Below are 24902 nucleotides of genomic sequence, written 5' to 3'. Positions count from 1 at the left end.
AATGGTTTTTATACGACCGCAAATTTTGAAAATTTTTTTGACCATTCCATTTTAACCAACAAATAATCACTAAAAACAATAACGTTATTTCTGCATAATTGTTTGGATTTAACGTGTTGAACTGACCAGTAAACTTTTCGAAATGACTAGGAAATATTTTGAAGTGAACAGGTATTTCTGTTAACCAATCAAATGCGTATAAATTACGAACGATAAATTTTTGTACAAACAGGTAACGAGTAATGTCGAAAGCATCCGAGATGGAATTAAGTATTTTTAATTAATTAAAAATTTACCGTATACAAAATATGGCTAAGATATGCAATAGGTCTGCTAGTTTAACTTAAGTAAACAAACTGAATGTACTTATGAACTTCCAACCTGAATAAAAACTGTAAACTAATTCATTTAAATACAAACAGTTTCCTGGTAAACCAAGAATCAAACGTTTTTGTCATGTTATTTATTCTATTTATAGCACAAGAAAGATAACTCCTTGAGCTTTAAATCAAATTGTAGTAGGCAATTATGAGTTTCTGAATTTTCAGGTTGTACAGTTAATAAGAGATGACATTTTGTCACATACCTGTTCTATGCCTGGTGATTTTGTCAAGAAGATCATGCAGTTACTTAACAAAGGCAGTATACATGCTACCCCATCTGATCAATTCATTGGTAAGTTATAAATGATTATAGCCTTTTTGATAAAGGCAGGATAAATATTATCCCATTTAATTGATTCATTAGTAAAATATACAAAAAGTATGCAAATAAGAGACATCTGCCAATAAGGCAGTGAGTATTTTTTATAGTGTACATGTCTCAGAAAGAGGACCAAAAGATAGCAGAGGAACATTCAAACTCAAATGTCGAAAATAAACAATCATTGCCTAGGCCCAAAAAGAAATAGACCAATAGACAAACAATAGTACACAAACACAACATAGAAGACTGAGCAACACAAACCCAACTAAAAACTGGGGGACCTCTGATGCTCTGAAAGTGTAAGCAGATCCTGCTACATGATGCCCTGTCTAATGAGTTTATTGGTTAGATAAAGCTTTTTATTGTACAAGATATTTTATTGGTATGCATTTGATAATATATCTCACTAAACTATTTTATCATAGAGTTATGTAAACTGTTGTGTATCTAAGAAACAAGTCTTTCCTAGTATATATTTAGGAGAGAATTGCAATTAGATTTTAAGTAAGTCACTATGATTTGAATTTATGCTTTATTGACTGGTTTAGTTTCACGTTAAAGTCAGTTCCTTAAATATTTTTCACTTTTATGTATCTTTGGTGGTTGTGTAAGAATGATTGCAGGAAAGTCTATAATTGTCCAGCCAAGGTGTGCCAGCCAGACTGTCTTGTCACACCTCATATATCATTTCCTTAGAAAAAGGTTTTCATTTTTTTTTTATCTGTCATGCAAGGTCAAAGAACTGTCATCTTTAACACAAGAGCCAGGGATGATTCAGGTTGGACCACTCAGTGACAGTGTCCCCTCCCATGAACAGGACATTTTATTTTGGATACAACATAAAAGTCATATAATAAAACTTTCACCAATCTGTCTGTGCTAGGTAAACTGTTAGTGTGTACCTCATCCCCCAGATGAACTCTTTTCCCTAATCCCTAATTTTGTGAAAGCTTTTAAATATGTATTTTTGGGGAAAAAGTAAGGACAGGAGACATAATGATATAGTTCTCAGAAACTGCTCTTGCTCTCCACTTTTTGAATGTTTGACAATTATTTTAGGTAAGATATTTATCAAGGGGATAGGAGGTAAGTGGTTTGGGAGCTGGAGTGGAGATCGTCAAAAGCATGCTTTGTTCTTTTTGACATCCTTACATTTTTTGTGGGTTTGGTACATGATATATAATTTTTTTTAAACCTTTCTTTGGAGTGATTTTTGTCTGAGGTAGTAAGGCTTATAGATTTAACTACATAGGCATCTTTTTGCAAGAGATTTGAAAATTACATCTGTAATAATACTTTTGAAACCAATTTTTGCAACACATTTGACAATTTTTTCCAGGTCACAAAAAATTTGAACAAGGTAAAGAACTTGTACATTACAAAAATATGAATTACCAACAGGTCTTTCATAAAAGCTTTTGCCTAATGCTTTTTTTAATCCAATATTTGCTTCTTAAATTTTTTTGTTCTTCTCAGTTTTAATAATCAGGCTATTTGAAATATGACATTGATATCTTACCTTTTGTATCTACATGTATAAATTAATAAATTTTAAAAATTGCATACCCCTGGGAATGAGACTGAGACTAATACATACACTTATCATTTGGTTGAAGCATACAAAAGTGTAGTCATTTGACATGTAGATGTAGCATCAGAAGACCATTTTCATGTACAATTATACTTTCAGTCCAAGTGTTTTACAAACGGCCATGACCAGGTCAAACATATTTGAAGTATAATCATAATTTGTAACTTCTGGTATATTACAATTAAACCATTTGTCAATCAACTTCCAAAACTGTGGCATGTCAACTTGCGAACACACAACAACTTCCGAGACTGTGACACTTCAACTTTAGAACACACATTCGATCAACTCCCAAGACTGTGGCATGTCAACTTGTGAACACACATTGAATCAACTCCTGTGACTGTGACACTTCAACTACAGAATACACATTCCATCAAATCCCAAGACTGACACTTCAGCTTGAGGACACATTAAATCAACTCCCAAGACTGTGACACTTCAACTTCTTGAGGACACACATTCAATCAACTCCTAAGTCTGTGACATGTCAACTTGAGGACACATTGAATCAACTCCCAAGACTGTGTCACTTCAACTTGAAAACACTCATTCAATAAAACTTCCAATACTGGTACTAAGATGCATCAAATTGATGACATAGTGTTAATTTTTAAAGCCAGCTTTATTGTACAGCAAGAATATTTTCATCTTTAAATATAGTTTTTATTAGACCGCAAATTTTGAAAAAAATTTCGTCATATATTGCTATCATGTTGGCGTCGTCGTCTGCGTCGTCTTAGTCGTCTTAGTCGTCTTAGTCGTCGTCGTCGTCGTCGTCCGAATACTTTTAGTTTTCGCACTCTAACTTTAGTAAAAGTGAATAGAAATCTATGAAATTTTAACACAAGGTTTATGACCATAAAAGGAAGGTTGGTATTGATTTTGGGAGTTTTGGTCCCAACATTTTAGGAATTAGGGGCCAAAAAGGGCCCAAATAAGCATTTTCTTGGTTTTCGCACTATAACTTTAGTTTAAGTGAATAGAAATCTATGAAATTTTGACACAAGGTTTATGACCACAAAAGAAAGGTTGGGATTGATTTTGGGAGTTTTGGTTTCAACAGTTTAGGAATTAGGGGCCAAAAAAGGGCCCAAATAAGCATTATTCTTGGTTTTCGCACAATAACTTTAGTTTAAGTAAATAGAAATCAATGAAATTTAAACACAATGTTTATGACCACAAAAGGAAGATTGGTATTGATTTTGGGAGTTAAGGTCCCAACAGTTTAGGAATTAGGGGCCAAAAAGGGACCCAAATAAGCATTTTTCTTGGTTTTCGCACCATAACGTTAGTATAAGTAAATAGAAATCTATGAAATTTAAACACAAGGTTTATGACCATAAAAGGAAGGTTGGTATTGATTTTGGGAGTTTTGGTCCCAACAGTTTAGGAAAAAGGGGCCCAAAGGGTCCAAAATTAAACTTTGTTTGATTTCATCAAAATTGAATAATTGGGGTTCTTTGATATGCCGAATCTAACTGTGTATGTAGATTCTTAACTTTTGGTCCCGTTTTCAAATTGGTCTACATTAAGGTCCAAAGGTCCAAAATTAAACTTAGTTTGATTTTGACAAAAAATGAATCGGTTTGGTTCTTTGATATGTTGAATGTAAAAATGTACTTAGATTCTTGATTATTGGCCCAGTTTTCAAGTTGGTCCAAATCTGGGTCCAAAATTAAACTTTATTTGATTTCATCAAAAATTGAATAAATGGGGTTCTTTGATATGCCAAATCTAACTGTGTATGTAGATTCTTCATTTTTGGTCCCGTTTTCAAATTGGCCTACATTAAGGTCCAAAGGGTCCAAAATGAAACTAAGTTTGATTTTAACAAAAATTAAATTCTTGGGCCTCTTTGATATGCTGAATCTAAACATGTACTTAGATTTTTGATTATGGGCCCAGTTTTCAAGTTGGTCCAAATCAGGATCTAAAATTATTATATTAAGTATTGTGCAATAGCAAGTCTTTTCAATTGCACAGTATTGTGCAATAGCAAGTCTTTTCAATTGCACAGTATTGTGCAATAGCAAGAAATATCTAATTTCACAATATTGTGAAATAGCTAATTTTTTTTTAATTAGAGTTATCTTTCTTTGTCCAGAATAGTAAGCAAGAAATATCTTATTGCAAGATTTTTTTTTAATTGGAGTTATCTTTCTTTGTCCATAATCAACTTAAATCTTTGTTATATACAATATACAATGTATATTCACTTTTTACTACCAACTGATAAATTTAAATAATCTTAACCATTCAGTGATAACAAGCAGTTTTTTTACACCTTAATATTTTATGATGTATTTAAATGAGTAGTTATTGTTGCAAACTCCATTAGAATATTTTAATTGAGATTAGTTTTGGAATAAGGGAAATAGTTATCAAAGGTACCAGGATTATAAAGGAAAGGGGGATGTGATTAAAAAATTGGGTTTAATTTTTCTCATTTGAAATTTCATAAATTAAAAGAAAATTTCTTCAAACATTTTTTTGAGAGGATTAATATTCAACAGCATAGTGAATTGCTCTAAGAGAAAACAAAAATTTTAAGTTCATAAGAACACATTCATTCTGTGTCAAAAACCTATGCTGTGTCAACTATTTAATCACAATCCAAATTTAGAGCTGAATCCAGCTTGAATGTTGTGTCCATACTTGCCCCAACCGTTCAGGGTTCAACCTCTGCGGTCGTATAAAGCTACGCCCTGCGGAGCATCTGGTTTTATATGAAGTGATGACAGAAAACTTGGGGTAGACGTCAATACACATAAAACCAAGAGACATCTAGAGGTCATTGCAGTTCCAGTAAAACATATGGTCAAGAGAGGTAAAGAGGGGATGGTTATGTGCAGGTTAAGTTGGCCATTACCCTACCTCATTTTGTACCTGTATGATGTATCTCGTCAATGTATGTGGACCATGAGTTTGTCTTTGTTTGTATGTGTGCTATTTTTTTCAAGGAGTCAGGTATTGGTGGTCTGCGGTACTGTTTTTGTTGTAACTCCTTTTATCTTTTTTATGATTTATACACTTTTAAACAACAAGCAAAAGTTTTTAGCAAAGTTGAATTTTCATTTTGTCATAATTTTGTATATACCTATCTATCTTTGCTCCATGTAAACCTGATCCCAACATTTATTTACTAGTATGCTGTATATATATTCTGTAAATCATAAATGTCATCCAATTTATAATAAAAATCAGTCCAATTACCAATCCCTTAGCCTCCTGGAAAACTTTTCAAGAGGATGGATTCATTTTCTCAAAGTTTTTTTTTTAAGGATGGTGTCGAGGACACATTGATATTTTGTACAAATGGTAAACTCTATAGAAAGAAGAGATATCATAGTATACTAGGAAAAGGGTTTTTTTAATAATCTTTTTGCACTTAAAATTTGTGGCTAATGTATCCTTGATATTTTTACAGTTTGTATAATTTACTTTCAGATACAGAGTCTAGTCGGAAGTTACGTGAAGAATTTGCAAAGACCTGTTTTGAGACTTTACTACAGTTTTCATTTATATCTAAAAGTCAGTCAGAGGAAGGTTCTATAACAAAAGTTGCTGTTCTGTCATTGTTACAACGATGTCAAGATGTTGTCAAGAAATATGTAGAAGATGAAAGACTCAGTGGAAAATGTCCTTTACCAAGGTATTGCAATCAAATTCTGTCATTATTTTTACCTGTTATAGTTCAATACTTTCATATTTCTTGACATTTTCATGCCCAAGTCTCAAGAGAAGGCAAAATATTATGTGTTTGTCAATTTTACTCAAGAACTATAAAATCATAGGTAAAAACTGTAACCAGCAAAAATAATTTAAAATATTTTATCTACAAAAAACCTGAAAGGTCAATACCAGTGGATGACTCCTTAAAGATTTATGATCATTAATTATGAATATTGACAATATCTTGTGTGTTTGCCAATAATCCTAAGAACTATAAAATATATACAAAACCTAAAAACAGCTAAAAATATCAACAAAACAGGATGTATATATCTATAAAACAATATGCCTGAAACCATCAGATGAGTCCTTTAGGAGTTGTTGCCCTTAAAACAAGATTGTGGCATATTTTTATAATTTTGCAAATCATATTTTTAAAAAACATAATAAATAAGTGGAAACTGACAATAGAAAATATATCAGCTTAGTAAACATAAGCTTTACTACATTGCCCTAATAGGATGATTTTTTTACTATTTTTTTTTGTCATTCAATGATCTAAAAAAGTATAATTGATAGGCACAAAATCAGCAATGCAAACATAATCAGAAATACAGAATCTACAAAAATAACACAACTGATTGAAGTAGTTAAAAGTAATATGAAAATTATCATATTTTTTACCAATTGAGCAATCACTGATTTAGCAATTGTTTTCAAAATATATAAGAAAGATTAGGGGGGGAATTTTCTCTGTATAGTCTTTAATGTTTTTCTTATAATTTTTCAGACCAAGATTAGCAGAGATGGCTTCGGTTTTAAAAGCAATCACTACTCTAATCTCCTCACTGAAGAAAGCTCCACCAGGCAATGGTTAGTACAGTATATAAACATTAGGTTGCAACCATTTAACTTCTAGGGGGTTATGTTTTTTTGTCCAAGTCAGAAAAAAAATTCACACAAAGTTTTTCAAAGCTATCAATTGAATTATTATGTCTATACTTTAGGGACGACATAAAAAAATCAATGTAGGATAAAAAACTTAATTCAGATAGTTATTTTACTGACCCCCTACCCCCTTTAAACTTAATTTGGGAAAAACTGATTGACCCATATGGATATATGTAAAATCGATGTAGGATAAACAAAACTTGCAGAAAGTTTAAACCCCAACCTCCAAACTATTTGAATTAAGTTTTTTATCCTTAATTGATCTTTTGATGTCGTCCCTTAAACCTGTAAGGTATGGGGGAAATGTGCATTCAGAATAAAAAATAATCTCCTCTGCTTGAACAGAATTTTATTTTTTGGTAAAAACCATAACAATAGAATTATTGTGTTAGATATTAATGTTTATTACAATGTATTTGTGTTTTTAGTGGAGAGAGGTGTGTGGAACCAGGTTATACAACTATACCCCTCACTAGTGGACTGTACAACTTCTCCATCACCAAGTGTTTGTAAGGCTCTCAAAGATGTTTTACAGGAATATAAGGATCTATTACAACCACTTAACACAGCTACACAAAATGGAACAGGATAATATCTAAAAATTCTAGTCATAAGCCCTACCTAGCTGATTGGCTTTAAAAATACTGCAATAGCCAAATTATTTATTGTATACTTTAAAATCTGCCTCCTTGAAAGGAGCACATCTTGGATTTTGCAGGTAAAGCCAAAAGTAATTCAAAACAAACCGTTCTTGCTTGCTGGAATAAAAATTCAATATATGATATAATATTGAACAAAACAACAGTGTTAATTTGCTTTTAATGCTACTAATTGTCACTGGAATAAAACACCACAGATGGTTTAACTTATCAAATTTGAAAAAAGCAAATCTTATTTATCAACCGAAAAGGGTGTGAAGTTTTTACAGCATGTATCATTTTGTTTTGATAGAAATTTATTGTGAAAATAAAGTTTTTTGGGTTCATTCTCATTCCATTTTGAAAAAATATTGTATTTAAATTCATGCTTCATTAAATGATGGAAACAATGAAATATTCACTAGATATAGACTTACTTTATAAAGAATTGATATATGTAACTTATTTATAAACAGAATGAATTAACTTTGTGGGTTATTTTGGTGATGACTTTTGTTATGTTGCAATATACTTTTATTTTTGTTATGTTTATGAAATTGTTATTTGTATTTATAGTGTTTTTTGTATGTTGATAATGCTTTGTTTGATTACTTGTACAAATTATTTATGCAAAGATATCAGTTAATATATTTGTGCTTCAACATTTATTTTCTTAAGCTAATCTATTCCAAATGGCTAGTAGCTATTGTGATCACTTGCCACCCATCTATGTCTGTTAAGTTTGGTTAAATCTTCTTTTCTAAAATCACCATGTTAGTTCAAACCTAATTTGTTTGAAATCAGCTTTGGTTTTAAAAATGCATAGATGTTTTCAGAATCCAGTGTCTTTAGTAACTATATATACAATATGGGTTATAACTCCAATATTGAAAATTGAAGGAAATACAAATTATATATGTATTAAGTTTAAACATTTGATTTTCTTGCTGTAATGTCATCTGATTTATTGCCATCATATGGTGTCTGTCTTCTTTGTCACCATCTGTAAACTTTTTGTTGTCAAGAAGAATCTGCCGATTTTAACTGAGTTGGCAAGAATGTCCTCTTCATCAAACAGCTCTCATTGGACCAATCTTACAAAAACAAGTTGCAAATATTCCAGTGGCGGATGCAGGTATTTTCGAAAGGGGGGGTGCTAGCCCAGGGCAAAGGGGGGGTGCAGGGGGGTGCAAACATATGTCCCGATTCAAATGCATTGATCGGCCAAAATAAAGGGGGGGTGCGGACCCCCGGAACCCCCCCTCTGGATCCGCCACTGTATTCTGATTGCCAATTTTCTCTCCTGAAACTAAAAATGATAAGGATATCCTGTATAATACATCCTCATTTAATGATGATTTTGTGGCAAGCATGGTGCATAATTCCATAAAGATAATTGAATCTCTGTTGGAAATCACATTTTTGTCTTATTCTTTGATGATACTACTGGTAGGCCAATATAAGTCAACCTGGTAGGTATGGAAGGTTCTCTAAAAAAATCATTGTTTTAATTCCATAAAATCATGGCAACTGGAGTTAATCTATTATTATGATTGGACAGTTTTCAAAAATATTTTGCTCTGTAGCTGGGGCCTCAGTGATGAAGAGGCTAAAGTAGTTCATCTACCGTGATCACTAGCCTGGTTGTTAGTTAAAACCTAGTTTTATCACCTATCTTAATTCACTGGGATTGTTAGTTCTCTGTAGCTGGGGCCTCAGTGATGAAGAGGCTAAAGTTGTTCATCTACAGTGATCACTAGCCTGGTTGTTAGTTAAAACCTAGTTTTATCACCTATCTTAATTCACTGGGATTGTTAGTTCTCTGTAGCTGGGGCCTCAGTGATGAAGAGGCTAAAGTTGTTCATCTACAGTGATCACTAGCCTGGTTGTTAGTTAAAACCTAGTTTTATCACCTATCTTAATTCACTGGGATTGTTAGTTCTCTGTAGCTGGGGCCTCAGTGATGAAGAGGCTAAAGTAGTTCATCTACCGTGATCACTAGCCTGGTTGTTAGTTAAAACCTAGTTTTATCACCTATCTTAATTCACTGGGATTGTTAGTTCTCTGTAGCTGGGGCCTCAGTGATGAAGAGGCTAAAGTAGTTCATCTACCGTGATCACTAGCCTGGTTGTTAGTTAAAACCTAGTTTTATCACCTATCTTAATTCACTGGGATTGTTAGTTCTCTGTAGCTGGGGCCTCAGTGATGAAGAGGCTAAAGTTGTTCATCTACAGTGATCACTAGCCTGGTTGTTAGTTAAAACCTAGTTTTATCACCTATCTTAATTCACTGGGATTGTTAGTTCTCTGTAGCTGGGGCCTCAGTGATGAAGAGGCTAAAGTTGTTCATCTACAGTGATCACTAGCATTGCTAGTTTTTCTGCCAAAGGTTGAAGTTCACTCCAGTTATCTGGCATCCATCTCTTCCTTAAAAACTGGTTGCCACTCATAAGCCAAATGTCCTGTTAGTGGCAATAAATGGCAAGAATCAATAAATCAATTCTGAGTTACTATGATGAAATGTTTTGGATCTTAACATGATCAATGAATTTGGGAAACCTTCTACAACCTATTACCTGTTATAAACCTTTTGACCAAAGTAATCCAGAAAAGCATTTCAGATTCCTTGCAGCCTTTGTATTTTGACACTGCCACTAGCTTTTCAGGGGAGTTTTTCTTGTAAGAAAAACATAAAACTATGTAAAAAAAACAAGATATTGTCAATTAAATATTTAATTAAACAACATAATTTATTAATAAACAATAACATTCTTCCTTTTCTCCAAACCTGCAAATATAATATATATATATATATAAATATCATTGTTATTACTGTCAAAAGTCTGGGATTATTTTTTTATGATTTGAACTAGAGTATATGACAAACCTATCCAGTCAAGTGTTTTAAAGCAAACAAATTTTCTATTTGCTTGCATCTGAGAATGACTTATAGTTTTGAAGTTAATGCTCATTTATTGATATAATATTAATAATTTTATAGATTAAAAGAAGAAACCAACTGAGCAATTTGAATTTTTCATAAGGGATGAACTTCATAAATTGATGTATCATTTACATGTTAATTTTATTTGTTAAGGATAATAGACAAAAAGTCATGTGATGTTTTCATATTTGTAGTTGTTAACATATTCATATATCAGATAAATATTAAAATGTTGGAACATCTTTCTGTGTTTGTTTTGGAAATTTGAATTATTCAACCAAAGCTTTTTAGATTTATATATAAACTCATCATAGATACCAGGACTAAATTTAGTATATACGCCAGACGCACGCTTCGTCTACAAAAGACTCATCAGTGACGCTGGAATCCGAAAAAGTTAAAAGGGCCAAATAAAGTACGAAGTTGAAGAGCATTGAGGACCAAAATTCCTAAAAGTTATGTTGTTACTGATGACAAATGGAGGTCAAGTTCAATATTGATGATTGTCACTTTTAATAAACAGGAGTTATGGTCCTTCTGATATTGAAAAATGACAGTATACAAAGAAATGTTAAAAAATCCAGTTTGCTGTCGCTTGATTAAGCAAAAGTGACCAGCAAGACAAGATCTACAAAGAATTTCCTATAGTGAAGTTGTCTGACAACCCCATTATTGGAGATATTGCCCTTTGATCATGATTTTTACCCTCATATTTTTTGCATTTTTGTCTAATGTCTGAAAAAAATATAGCAAAAATTATCAGCAATATAAAAATAAGGAGATGTGGTATGATTGCCAATAAGACAACTACATACTAAAGTTCAAATAAAGTGGATATAAGCAATCATAGGCAACAGTACGGCAGACTTGATCTACAAAAAAGTCCGATAACTAAAATCATTAGTTGATTCCTTTTAGGAGTACTTGCTCTTTAATGACTATCTTTACCAAAAGTTTTATGTTTTTAAGTCCACTTCCAATAAAATGTAGGGGGACTTTAGGTTTGCATTGTCTGTCTGTCCATCCTTTAGTTCTGCAAATCAGTTTTCCACTGTTTTTCATCATGATTTAGATAATGATTTTATAATTTGTATATAGTTTTATCATGACAAAAAGTGACAGATTAGGTTCAAATTTTGTTCATGTCTGATGTTTTTGTTCAGAGTTATGATCCAGAAAACTCACTTAAATAATCAGTTTTTAACACTTTTTTCATCATGCTTGAAGATATTGACTTGATATTTGTTAAATAGTTTAAACTATGAACATTTTGTTCAAATACAATGAATATTTAACCAGGTAGGTGTCTATGTATTGCCATGCAATACTCTGTTAACTCACAGAAAGCTTGTTGACTACCATCTTGAAAACTGTGAAAGATAGACATTTTGTATTCCAAAAATGATCAGCAGCAAGATCTACAAACATACGACAACAACAAAAAATGTGGGATCATATAATGGAATGATGTCTGTTGTCTGTGTGGTTGGAAGACACATTTGGTGTCTGGGCAGTAACTTTAGTTTAAGTCAATGGATCTTTATGAAAGGAGTATGTTCGGTAAGGTCCTAAAATGGCCCCGCTTTTTAGCGTAAATTTCAAATTTGGAATTATTGACCAATATCACAATAAATTATAGCTAATACAGTGACTAGAAAGGAAATGAGCCATTTTGTTGAAAACTTGACTTTTCTGCGTTTCATTATGATGTCACAAGTTGTACTCATATTGATTTTTTACGAAAAAATCAATGAAAATTGGTAAATTTCCATAGATAATAAGACAGGAAACATAGAGCGCATATGTTGACAACAAAGATCTTTTAAATTAACATTTGTGAAGACATTTCAGATGTCTTATTTGAATATTTAGTTTGTCGACGCCTGCGCTCTATGTTTTTTGGTCCTTAATTTGGTTGAAATCCGGCTGATTTTATCAAATTTCACCAAAATCCCATATTCTGATCTTTTTGGGATGTAAAAATCAACGTGTTAGATTTAAACTTCAACAAAAACAGTTCTGTTTAACTTTCTCACATGTCTTTAAGGCAACTTAAAACATTTATTATCCTGTAACTATGAACTTTATAAATGGGGCCAAATATGGCCACCGAACTTCCTCCTTTGATAAGAAGGTTCAATACCACAAAAGGAAGGTTGGGATTTTTTTGGGGGATGATGGTCCCAACCATTTTGGAATAATGGGACCAAACAATAATTTTTCTACTTTCAGGAAATTTCTCATTTTTTTTTTTTAATTTTCAAGAAGAATCTTATTTAATAACAGTTATAAACAGTATTGTGCGTTAGATTTGTAAGATCTTGATATTTATTTTGTGTCAAAAACCTATACTTTGTCTTAATTTTGATCACAATCCAAATTCTGACAGAATCAATCTTGCATATTGTGTCCAAATTTGCCACAACTGTTCAGAGTTCAGCCCCTGCGGTTGTATCAGGCTGCCATCAGTGGAGCATTTTATTAAGTTATATTTTGCAGTAATTGTTGGTTTACTCTTTATAAGATTGATTGCCTAATTCAGAAACATATATATATATATATTGATGACATGTTGGATATACTGTTCCCAGTCTAAAAAAATACCAGTTTTTTTATGTTTTAGCGAAATCTAAAGAAAATAGAAACTGTAAACTTAAAAAATATAAGCAATGCAAGCAAGATAAAAAAAAATAGATTTTTTGGTGAGTTATGTTCTTGTCTACAATATTGAAGAGTCTATTGTTGAAGATGTTCATAATCTTAGGTGAGGGATACATGATATTTAGAGCCTATAATTAGGGCCCGCCGAGTGGCAGGATGTCCTTAGTGTTCAGTCTGTTGGTATGTAACAAATTGTGTCCTCTCTATATCTAAAGAACTCTTATGATTTCATACATTATACTTGACATATATAATAAGCCAGCATTAGAGGGTGTGTCATAATGATTGTACAACTTCCTAGGTCAAAGTTCAAGGTCAAAAACATTGTCTGCTCTTTATGTGGTATGATTTTGAAGTTACTACTTGACATGTATATTAACCAACACTAGAGGAGGTGTCATAATGTATGTCCAGTGTAACCTGTCTAATCCGACACCTGAGTATTCCAAAATCCTGCTTTAACCGATACATTTTCATGGTCCCAAACTATGCCTATCCTTGCAGAAAATAAACCTTAGTATTCTGACACCCTGCCTAATCTGACATTTTCTTCTGGTCCCTCAGTGTGTCGGATAACACAGGTTACACTGTACCACTTTCTAGATCAAAGGTCAAGGTCAAAATTGGTTAAGTTGGCAACCCCATGTCATATGGTAAAGATCGTGTCTGCTCTATATATTTTTTTGAGAAGCTTATAATTTCAAAGTTTATAATTGACATGTATGTTAACCAACATCAGCGATTGTGTCATAATGTATATACAACTCCCTAGGTCAAAACTTTGGTTTCAGTCTAACACCCCATGTCCTATGGGAAATTTGTTTTACCACACGTTATTCCAAGCGGGGCCCATGGGTTATCCTATGAACATTAAAAGAATGAGTTTTAGAGGTGGAAACAGAAAATAACAAAAAGAATTGAGATTTTTTAGCAGAAAAAAACTGCATGTTTTCACGTCAGCCATTCAGTAATTCCGTTGTCATGACTTTCTTTAGAATAATGATTTTCAACTAAATTAAAACTTTATGGCAATCAGACTAACTAGCCTTTCCGTATTATTGTTTTATATTTTCATGTCCCATAACACCATTAAAATGAATTTCAAGCTTTGATGCACAAAGTAAAGAAATCCTAAAACACCAACACTGTGAATTGGTGGCGTCTTCAGTACATCCTTAGTTCCCAGAATATAAACAAAAAGAATTGTATAACAACCATTTCGGAATATACCCTTTCCGACTTTTATTTAGGGCTCCCTTCGTTTGAAAAATAATCAAATTGACCAATTAATATCTACATATTTTCATTATTCACACACAGTTACATCTCGTAAGGCTCAACATTGTGTATTGTCAACATTTCCTGGGAACTTAGACACTCTTTTTTCCATGTGAAGTGTTTTATAACTGATTTAGTAGAAAAGGATTGTGAATATGGTATCTTCGGTTTCTTTTGGTCCCACTCAGACTTCGAGACTTGCGATTTCCCGTCACTTTCTGTGACAACTAAGACATCATCCATATCCTCACCACTTTCTTCAATGTCGGTTATTGACATCAAGACAGGCGGACGCTTTACACTATCACTCTGGCTTTTTTGCAGCATATTCTTGCTATTTTTGTTGATAGTCTTTGTGTTGTGGGATATACTGTGTTGTTCTGGAACACTTGATTCCACTTTTTGGTTTGAATCATTCGTTCCTAAAGAGCTACTTTGAGCATTGGCTTTACCGTAGTACTTTTTGGCGTCATTTTGTGAACTACTGTTTGGACTCATTTGGTATGGACCTGGAGATGGTTTGAACAATAATTTCGTCTTTGAAGGTGGTATAGAGAACGATTTTATGTATTTTGTTGTCAATTCTTTACCGGTCGATTTTGACGGCTGTTTTCTCAGTGTATTCATTAACGCTGGTCGACTACTACTTTTGGGGTTAAATGTGCTGTAATCTTGATTATGTGTATCGGTATCTTCATTGGTTGAAAACCTTGTAGACGCTGGCATTGCAGGAATTGCAACTATTTTTTCCCTGTCTGATTTCTTGTGATCTACCGATCTGCATGCATCGATTAAATAAAATGGAATAACTATTGCTGCAATAATTGTACCAACTAAGGCAAGATACCAGCATAGTGATATGGTGTTATTCCCAGGTTTTATGTCACTCTTATACATCATCAGGCACGCTATCACAAAAGCAACTGTAAAATAAAGAGAATTAATCAATTGTTGTGTAAAGGGATTAGGCTACCACTGTCACTGTCGAAAACGTTAATAAATCTTACAGAAATGTAACATATTATGATACAAACTTATATGTTGGAGATTACAGTCAATTAAACAAATGTGAAATAGGTCTATAAATGTTATAGAATGTTAGTAAAAAGAGGCTTAATTTTGAAAATTTCCGTTCGAACAATATGGAAATTAAGGGGATATATGAAATGCACGTCTGATTTTTATTTTTTTTAGTTTGGGTGATGTTTGAATAAAACTTTACCATGATAAATGCGATTTTCAGTATAGACCGTTCAGTTTTTTACATTACATAGCAGCCGGGAGGCCTATAGAGATTTATGACAAAAAAACTAATCCGCGGCCCCACTGAAATGTTCATTTCATAAGAAACGAAATATTAACAGTTTATATGTATCAATTAACTTTAAAGTTCTTGGTAGAATTTTCGAGAAAATATAATATTAGCTCCAGAATCGACACAAACTTCACTTTTTGGTTCATTATATGCTATGGTATTCACCCGAATGTTAAAAGTTCCACATGAGGATAAATTTAAACAGGCCTATAAAAATTCAATTGCACGAGTTAACTATCTATTTAAATCTATATTTATGTTAATATCGCTTATATGACCATCGGCAGTATTCGGAGGTCAGTTCGATAGTTAATTAGACGGTTTAAAGACTACAATTCACACGAAACGATAAGGCATATTATCGAGCCCATGCCTTGTAACTTTAGACTTATTTTAATTTTGAAATGTGTTCTAGTATGTTATAAATCAAATATGAGAATTTGAGTCAAATCGGTGAAAATGAATTTGACAGCTAGTGGCCTTTAATAACTGAAAATGCTTATAACATGCGCAACCCAATTCAAACAAACAAAGGAGGGAAATTGAACGCTGCACACAGACCGTAAATGAGAACAATTACAAGACAGTACGTAATAACGTTGTGCACGATGTTCCTACAACAAGACGTTACACCACCACGACGTCAAAGAGAGTTTTCTGAAACTTTTGACGCACGTTTATTCAATTTGCAAGTTTCATTTGCTTTTTTCGTGTAGTTGGTTGATTCTAAATCTGTCTCTATTAAATTTGTGATGTCTATTTACCATGAATTTATTTATATCAAGTTGTGGAAATCGATTAAATAATTTTTACCCATAATTAACCGTAAAATGTTGTATTGTCGTAAGTAATGAACTTGAAGGAAGGGAAAATGGGACAGAAGTATACGGTTTTCAATAAATGAATTATAACAAAACTACTCTCCCAGACTGCTAAGATTGCATGGTGAATATCATATGTAAATTTTTCATATCTTGATTCAATCCTTATACAAATATATATTTATATATCCGACACTCTGCACGTAAATAAAAACATATTTACCCTTGATTAATTTGAATTGATCTGTATTAAAAAATTGCTTGACACATAACTTGTCGCAATACAACCATTAAATAAATTATCATAACCCGATCTTGAAAATATTTTCCCAGTCATTTGAAGTTGCTTTCTTTCAAAATGTACTAATCTTCTCCTGAATCGTCCGTATAATACGGGGTTGCATCAATTCAATGAAACTGTTTTTGTCGCTGTTTCCGATAAGTCTTTCAGTTACCTCCGTTTCATGCACAACATGCACCGTGGGTTTTTTCGACAACCAGCAATTATTTTTTAAATTTCACCAAACGATTCGTTTTAAGAATCGGGAATATACAATAGAACAAATTTTGTACATGTAACGTCGAAAAAAAAAGCGTTTGTTTGTTTTTTCGACGTTTTTCGACGTTGGGACAAAATGGCTACCGTTTTGTTATGTTTCGTAGCATTTTATTCCTGTAAGACACAAACATGCAGTTAATAAAAAAAGAATCTAGACTTTATGTTCTTTTTGTGTATCTAAATTTTGCTTTGGTAAATTATAAAATACTTATTGAAATATCAGGCAACAAACCCGCATTAATTGCTTGGACAAATGAAATATCAACTTGGACAAAATGGCTACCGCTTGCAAAACGACTGTGTAGAGATGGTTTTATAGAATCTACTATTTTTAAACTCACGAACAATGAGGCAAATGTTTGTTCTTTCGGGAGATGTTATAATTATCTCACATTTGTTAGACATTTTTAGCTATGTCTACTTATAAAACTACCTTTTAGCCGTTAAGTCAAAGTAAAACGTCATTGGACATTTTTCTTATCCCAGCTTAATATGGAGCCACCGAGTCAAACAAAATTCGACAAAAAGAACGGCTTCAATTTAACCAAGAACTGACACACTTCGTTGCTTCTGCCAAGTTTTGGGAAGATCAGAGAATAAGAAATAGGATCACTATACATAAGAGATAAAACAGTTGTTTAAAAATGTAACGTTGGACATCCGTTTTTTTCATATAGCTTTGTTGTTTTACTCCTCAAATATACTAGATATTACTAAGCATATGACCAAGAGCTATAAGAACATAAAGGAAAACATATACTGAATTAGTTTTTTTAGTGGTTAGCGTTAATTAACATTTTATTTTGTTTTGCGGAGGAAATTTCAAAGATTCTGTTTTAAATCATAGGGGTTGTAGGAACATCGTGTGTGACGTTAATATATTGATATCGGCGATGTTTCTAGCACTTATTTAAACAAAGTTTAACCGACATATACTTTATAAAGACTACAAATAGTTCATTTCATGAAAATACGAAAAATTCATCGAAAATGTATCACCGTGAGAGAGTGCTTTTGTAGTTTTCTTAGTTTGCATCACTTGTATAAAAATACATATTATATTAGATATATAAAAATATAACGATATTTTATTTAAACCAAAAGGAATGTAAATATTGATTATAAAAAAAAAATCGACGAATCAATGAGGGTTGGGGTTGTCACAAGTTTTTGCATCTGTTGGTTACTACATTTATACGGCTCAGACTGGGGCAAAATCTGAACACAAAATATTACAAATTTTATTTTTCGAAAGTTGTAAATTGGGTAAACAGTATCGAATCTAGGAAGAGTTGCGGGCATCAGTGGAGCACGCCTTTTCTACCTGCAGATTAATCAAAAGGGTTGGATGAAAATTTACGATATTAAATACGCAGGCCATTCTCGTATTATTCCTTTCATAGTGAATAGATATGGATACTACTTGATTTGTCTTTAAATCGCTTGAAACATTTTTTATAAATCCATATTTCTCAAACTAATATCCTTAATCACAATCCAACAGCACAATGGTGTTGAGTAACGTTACCAACAAGAATACATATATGCTTTATGAATGTTCATTGAATATTCAAGTCATTATAAATGCAAATATATTATTTCTTCGACATTAGTCAGAGGTTAATTAAATGATTGTATTTACCCAGTTGTGTGTATTTTGTATTTTGTTTTGTTTTGTTCACACATTGTTGTCAATGAAAATTTATGCAACTGGCATACAAGTGAGGGGTTTAGCAAACTATAAAACCTATTTTTACTTAAGAAAATGGCTGTACCCGTCAAAGTCAGAAATATGACAGTTGTAATCCATTGGTTTGATGTGTTTGAACTTTGGTTTTGCCATTTGATTAGGAACTTTCCGTTTTGAATTTTCCTCGGAGTTCAGTATTTTTGTGATTTAACTTTTCACATTCAATTTTCTACCTAAAACTAAATGTATGTACATGCATAAAGCGGAAAACCAATTATTTATTTCCGAAGGGCCAACACGATCGCTATTTACTTCAAATGCATATTCTCAATTTTATGTTTTGTTCCCAAAATCAGTTGTATCTTAGTATATGTATATTTGAATAATGATACATGTATTATAAACTGACCTGCTAAAATTGCCAGAACAACTGTCGTATATTTGATTGCTCTCGCCTTCTTCCATTGATTTGTCCAAAATATTGTTAATGCAGACATCACGACATACAAAATGTAGAATGATAGTCCCAGACATGACACAATCTCAACTGTTTTATGGTTGGCTGAAACAGAAATACAAAAAAGCTAACAACACATAGTCCTATCAGAAAAAGGATGTTTATAATGATATTGCCTACGTACGATACCATATAGAGCACGATCCGTATTTTTATGACTACTTTTGGAAACAACAGGATATGGTAGCAAATATTATTTTAAAAATATTCGAGAGCAAAGAAAACATACAGAATCTAATCAGAACAGGTAATGCGGACTGAGTTCAATTTGTCTTGTAGCAGTTGCAACCTCATAAACTTGATATTTGAAAATATTGTGATAAAATGAACACATTCTCATTGAAACCTGAATTGAGACCGTCGAAATTAGTTATCTTACGAGATTTAAGATACTCCAGCCACAAAGCACAAGTAACTTACGAGATTTAAGATAGTCCGACCTCAAAGCACAAGTAACTTACGAGATTTAAGATAGTCCGGCCACAAAGCACAAGTAACTTACGAGATATAAGATAGTCCGGCCAAGTAACTTACGAGATTTAAGATAGTCCGGCCACAAAGCACAAGTGTCACTACCACCATTTATATAACATATCTGCCAAAGTCCATCACTTCCACTTTCGTGAGTAGACCATTTTGGAATAGAGAATGCCACAATATATAAAATAAGTCCAATGGCAGAAAACAGAAAAAAAGCAATGCGCAGTTTTTTATAAGTTGAAGCCATGTTTTCGGCTGGTAACAACTGACAGATAGTTTGTTAATAATTATGTAAGTCGTCCGACTTCTCTTTCAATCCATGACATTTCATCGATTTTCATATACTACAAATATTCTCTCCGATTCTCTACATACAAAATATTTGGACTTATGGGAAATAACAGATAATCGAATTGTTCTTTTGTTATTGATTTATTGAACATTACTTCACCCATAGATATATATCTATGCTTCACCAAACCTTTTAAAACTGCGAACACTATACCAAATCTTTAAAAATGCGAACATTATAAAGTACTTGCATAATAAAACCCACATAAACTCTGTTTAGCTATATCAGGTTTCATAAATGATATTTCTTTCTACGTGTGTTGTCAACAAAGGCGAATTTTCGATTAAAAATCTTAATTAATATAATATATCGTTATTAATTATGCAAATATGTAAATAAATTATACCTTGACCTGCTTGCGCATTCAGTTTGCGGTAGTCATCACTGTTTCTCAAAAATCCACTGCGTCGACCATTCTGGTTGTTGTGAAAGTTTTATGTAGTTATCATTTCAAAAGCAAGATCTCATTTTTTCTTGATATTGTCATGATCCGATAAATAAATTCACTTTTATTTCATGTCAAGAAGAATTTCGACCAAATAAACAAAATAATAACTATTTGGTTTAAAGATATACTAAATTTTAAGGGTAACATATTTTGCCTCATAATACCAATTTTTCTTTTTTATATAAGACTTCACTAGCTCTGAAAAAGTCATTTACCAAAATTTAAGCAGGCTCTAGATTTCTTTTCTTTCGATTAAAGACCCAAATAATACCAATGCAAATATAAAGTAAAAGTCCGAGTCAGTATTTTCTCGCTATTTGTTAAAAATCAGATATCCGGAAAAGGAGCTCTATAACCTATCAAAATGTTTGGCTTAACTAATGCTCTTTAAACTTATATAATCATTTTTTTAATTCTTGATAAGTACATCCTCACATGAAAGCAACAACTCTGTTAGCTTTTGCTTTCAAAGAACTTCTCCATTGTGAACCTTACAACTTTTGGATTATAGCTCTTCATCTTTTATATAAGCTTTGGATTTCAAATATTTTGGCCACGAGCATCACTGAAGAGACATGTATTGTCAAAATGCGCATCTGGTGCAAGAAAATTGGTACCGTTAATTTTATTACAACGGATACGTTTTAAATCAAAAAGAATAAACAGTATGGAATCCTTATAGAAACAAAGAAAATAAAGTTGTTGTTTTTTAAATAATAACGGGTGGTTTCTCTCTCCCCCCCCCCCCCAAAAAAAAAAACAACAACAAATGCATAGATTAAACGAATGAAGGTAATTTTGTCATATTCATAGTTGTTTATTTCACCTCTCATTTAAAAAATAATATAATGCAATATTCTTTTTTCACTCTGATATGACAATACAAGAACTCCAATTGAAATAATTCATTATGCACAAGAATACAAAAAAATATATTTTTACAAAATATTACTTAAAATGATTGAAAGTAGCAAAGAGGAAACTTTTCTATGGTAGTTCTACCATTTTGCCAGGCTGTTGTTCCTTGTTAATACACCTAAATATTACAACAGAATACATATGACCACCGTTATCTTCTTTCTAGCTTGTAGAGCTGCGCGGGTGGCTGTTTCAAATACTTCTCTCACTCCCTCCTTTGTTTTGGGCGAACATTCAAGATAACAATATGCATTTATTTTTTCTGCCATTGCTCTGCCGTCTTTTGGTCGAACAGGCTCTTGTTTCTTTTTTAAAAGATCTCGTTTTATATTTTCATCATTTCTCAGATCTTTAAAATTACCCACAAGTATTAATGGTACATTTGGACAGAAGCGTTTTACTTCAGGAGTCCATTTCTCTGCTATACTCTCTAGGCTATCTGGACTACCTATTGAGAAACACAAAAGAATGACATCTGTTTCTGGGTAAAGTCTAAGGGGACGAAGTCTGTCGTAATCTTCCATTCCAGCTGAATCAGTGAGTACCAATTCTACCTACAAAATGAACATTACGTAAAAAGTACTACGTCAACTGTCCGTTTAGGCTAGAATTCATCCATATGATATCAGATTCGATGTGAAGGACTGCTGCACACAATAAAGATATCAAACCAAGAGTACCAAACTTATAAATTTGAAATCATCTCAAGATTTGCAAATTTACGTACGCTATCGCGAGATGGTTTACCGTTACGGAATATCTGTTTCACAGATAACAACGGGTATATGTTCCAATTGTCGAAATTACAATCCCATTCCCTTTTCCGAGACTTATGACGTGTTCTACCAAATCAGCCTTCTATAGCATCTTTGATCACTCCTTGTTGACGGGATTCGTGTTCTTTAACTTTATGGACATCCGTTTTAAAAGAGGGGCGAAAATACCAATTCAAACGCACTAGCCGAAAATAAACTGAAAACGCCATGCCCAGAAAAAGTAAAATATCAACAGACAAAAATCAGTATACAAAACATAACATAGAAAACTAAAGACTGAACAACACGAATCGCGTCAACATGGGGAGATCAAAGGTGCTACAGAAGAATAACCATTCGTACCCCTGTTAGATTTTTTTTATATAAGATGTTGTTTTTAAGAAAATAGACAATTATTTGCATTAATGTTGTTCTAGCCTTGATGTCCCTGATGGTTTTCGGCAGTGATAAAACACAAAATTTACCTAAAATAGCCGGATGATCACATAGACCAACTCATTTAAACAAAATGCATAGACTTGTAAACATCATTTGAATACTAGTATATAGATATTGTGTAGTGCTGATTTTTGTTGGTATACCCGATGTTTGTTTTCAATTCAATCTTTGGTCTCCCTGTGCATTTCAATCATGATGAAAACTCCTATCATATTTTTACACTGTTTTATCAGAAATCATTGTATCGTAGAAGTTAACTTTTTTATTTTTTAAAAATTCCTATATTCCAGAACATAATTCGATTTGGTTTGGGTGGAACTCTGTCTCAAACCTTTTGTCGATAAAATTTGAAATTCTATTATGACGTGCTTCTTTCGCTTCGTAAAGAACCCTGTGATAAAATTCTCGATATATCTATACTTAGCGCAGACACAGAGATATACATAATAATGGCTGGTACAATATACTTCCAACGTAAATCTACATGTATTGAAACTTGTCTTTGTAAAAGAGAGGGACAAAAGCTACCAGAGGGACATTTAAACCCATAGATCGAAAATAAACTGACAATGTCATGGCTAAAAAAGAAAAAGACAATAAGACAACTAAAAGCACACAAAACACACGTTTAAAAAAAAGACTAAGCAACATGAACCCATAATAACAGGGGTGGTTTCAGGTGCTCCGGAAGGGCAAGAAGAAACTGCTCCATATGTGACACCCTTCATGTTTCTCATGTTATTACAAACCCGGTAAATAGTCTTATTCGGAAGGTCGTGAAAAGGAAACGGCCCGGGATTGAAGTCAATCTGTTAATCAAATCAACAGAACATGTGTCTTAACAACTTGATAAGACCATATCACTTCCTGACTACTTCACACGAGAACACCAATCCAGAATTACATATAGAAATTGACAAAAAACTTCCGTTTCTACAACCAATTATAACTTCCAAAATATTTTAAATGCATCACTACTATAGACATGCATATGAGGTATATATCTTGAAGGACTTTCTTTTCATATTCTAATATTATTTTCATTTAGACCTGATATTTTTTATACAGCCAAAACAGCTAAAAATAAATAATTATGTTAAAGTCTGTACTTCAGGGGCAATAACTTGAATACAGGTTTCCAAATTTTCAGAGTAGGTAGATATGTTCATACTTATATTTTTTGCAGATAACAGTTATCTTTGTTTAAACATATTTTATTGTTCAAAATGACAAATGGATTAGACACAAGTTTAATACTAGTAACTTAGTAACGTCTTATCCAGCTCATATAGTTATCCTAATAATAACAAAATAAAAATAATAAACTGCTTCGCCGAGTGCAGCTAGTAACGAGCACAGAGGTACAACCGCCATCATAATTCAAATTTGATCTAGTATATTTTGTGGTAATAAGAATAGTGTATATGGTTGAGGTAAACCTAGATTCGAGATCAAAAACGAAAAATTGTGCAGTTTAAACAGTTAAAAAGTGACACTACCAAAATGCAAAGTGGATAAGAAGTTTGTGGTATTTTAAGCACTGTGCATAGGTTTTATAACATTTGTTTTTGGACAAACTTCAGTTAAAGAATGGAAACAAACTGTTTGACACAAGGACCGACTGACATGGGTAAAATTGAATGCCTCTCTGGTACGACAGGGGCATAAAAACTAATCATTGGAGGCTTAGAGCATATGACATATATTACACTAGAATGGCATTCAATCTCAACATGCAAAGCAGACCACATACAGCTTACAGCATATATAGCTACTAAGGAACAGACCTTAATTTAACTACTAGAGTATATATAGGAGGCTACTGACAATGACGCTGTTAATGTATCATTTTCAACTACCTCCATACCATTTGTTGTTATCATCCTAGCTGAGAATGAGGGAAAGATGATTTAGGTTATTTTCCATTTGATAATACCACATTTACAGTGGAAAGTAATATACTGTATCATCTACAACTATGAAGCCACAGTCAAGACAAAACAGATAAAAAATATCAATTTTTTAGAGTTAAAATTTATTCAAAGAACTGAATTTGAGTAGTACATTTTAACCATCTTGAATTATTTAAAACTCACGACTAGTCCAGTTTAGAAACTCATAGACAAATGATACAATTGTTTTACTG

At 32.6% G+C, this 24902-nt stretch overlaps 3 protein-coding genes across 8 annotated transcripts in view; 1 reads left to right on the top strand and 2 right to left on the bottom strand.

The window, feature by feature from the left end:
• LOC134719289 (protein MON2 homolog) overlaps window positions 1–8674 on the top strand; it is a 302758-nt gene extending 294084 nt beyond the window's left edge. For all 6 annotated transcript variants that reach the window (XM_063582325.1, XM_063582319.1, XM_063582304.1 and 3 more), the window contains 4 exons: window positions 549–675; window positions 5747–5951; window positions 6762–6844; window positions 7351–8674. In XM_063582325.1, coding sequence (XP_063438395.1) covers window positions 549–675; window positions 5747–5951; window positions 6762–6844; window positions 7351–7514 — 579 coding nt within the window. In that variant the 3' untranslated portion in view covers window positions 7515–8674. The remainder of the gene's footprint in view (window positions 1–548; window positions 676–5746; window positions 5952–6761; window positions 6845–7350) is intronic.
• Window positions 8675–14450: 5776 nt separating this feature from the next.
• On the bottom strand, window positions 14451–20422 carry LOC134719263 (uncharacterized). Its single transcript, XM_063582270.1, has 3 exons — window positions 19879–20422; window positions 19237–19389; window positions 14451–15365 (listed from the first exon to the last, which is right to left on the bottom strand). Exons 1-3 carry the CDS (start codon window positions 20069–20071, stop codon window positions 14485–14487), a joined length of 1227 nt encoding a protein of 408 aa, XP_063438340.1. The 5' UTR covers window positions 20072–20422; the 3' UTR covers window positions 14451–14484.
• A 1035-nt stretch (window positions 20423–21457) lies between these two features.
• Window positions 21458–24639, bottom strand: LOC134706024 (ras-like GTP-binding protein RHO). Its single transcript, XM_063564767.1, has 2 exons — window positions 24616–24639; window positions 21458–22096 (listed from the first exon to the last, which is right to left on the bottom strand). The coding sequence occupies exons 1-2, from the start codon at window positions 24637–24639 to the stop codon at window positions 21668–21670; spliced, it is 453 nt and encodes a 150-aa protein (XP_063420837.1). The 3' UTR covers window positions 21458–21667.
• Window positions 24640–24902: the final 263 nt, after the last annotated feature.

This window comes from Mytilus trossulus, chromosome 1 (assembly GCF_036588685.1).
Source record: "Mytilus trossulus isolate FHL-02 chromosome 1, PNRI_Mtr1.1.1.hap1, whole genome shotgun sequence".
Taxonomy (NCBI): Eukaryota; Metazoa; Mollusca; class Bivalvia; order Mytilida; family Mytilidae; genus Mytilus; species Mytilus trossulus.
Note: the sequence above shows the minus strand (reverse complement) of the source record. Positions and strands in the feature narration are given on the sequence as shown.

Excerpts from the sequence above, each read along its gene's own strand:
- LOC134719263 (XM_063582270.1), bottom strand. The coding sequence starts at position 20,071 with ATGGCTTCAACTTATAAAAAACTGCGCATTGCTTTTTTTCTGTTTTCT. Across the intron at positions 19,390-19,878 it reads GCCGGACTATCTTAAATCTC|CCAACCATAAAACAGTTGAG; the intron begins GTAAGTTACTTG and ends TTTCTGTTTCAG. Across the intron at positions 15,366-19,236 it reads TGTTCTGGCAATTTTAGCAG|TTGCTTTTGTGATAGCGTGC; the intron begins GTCAGTTTATAA and ends TTTATTTTACAG.
- LOC134706024 (XM_063564767.1), bottom strand. The coding sequence starts at position 24,639 with ATGATAACAACAAATGGTATGGAG. Across the intron at positions 22,097-24,615 it reads TAACAACAAATGGTATGGAG|GTAGAATTGGTACTCACTGA; the intron begins GTAGTTGAAAAT and ends TTCATTTTGTAG.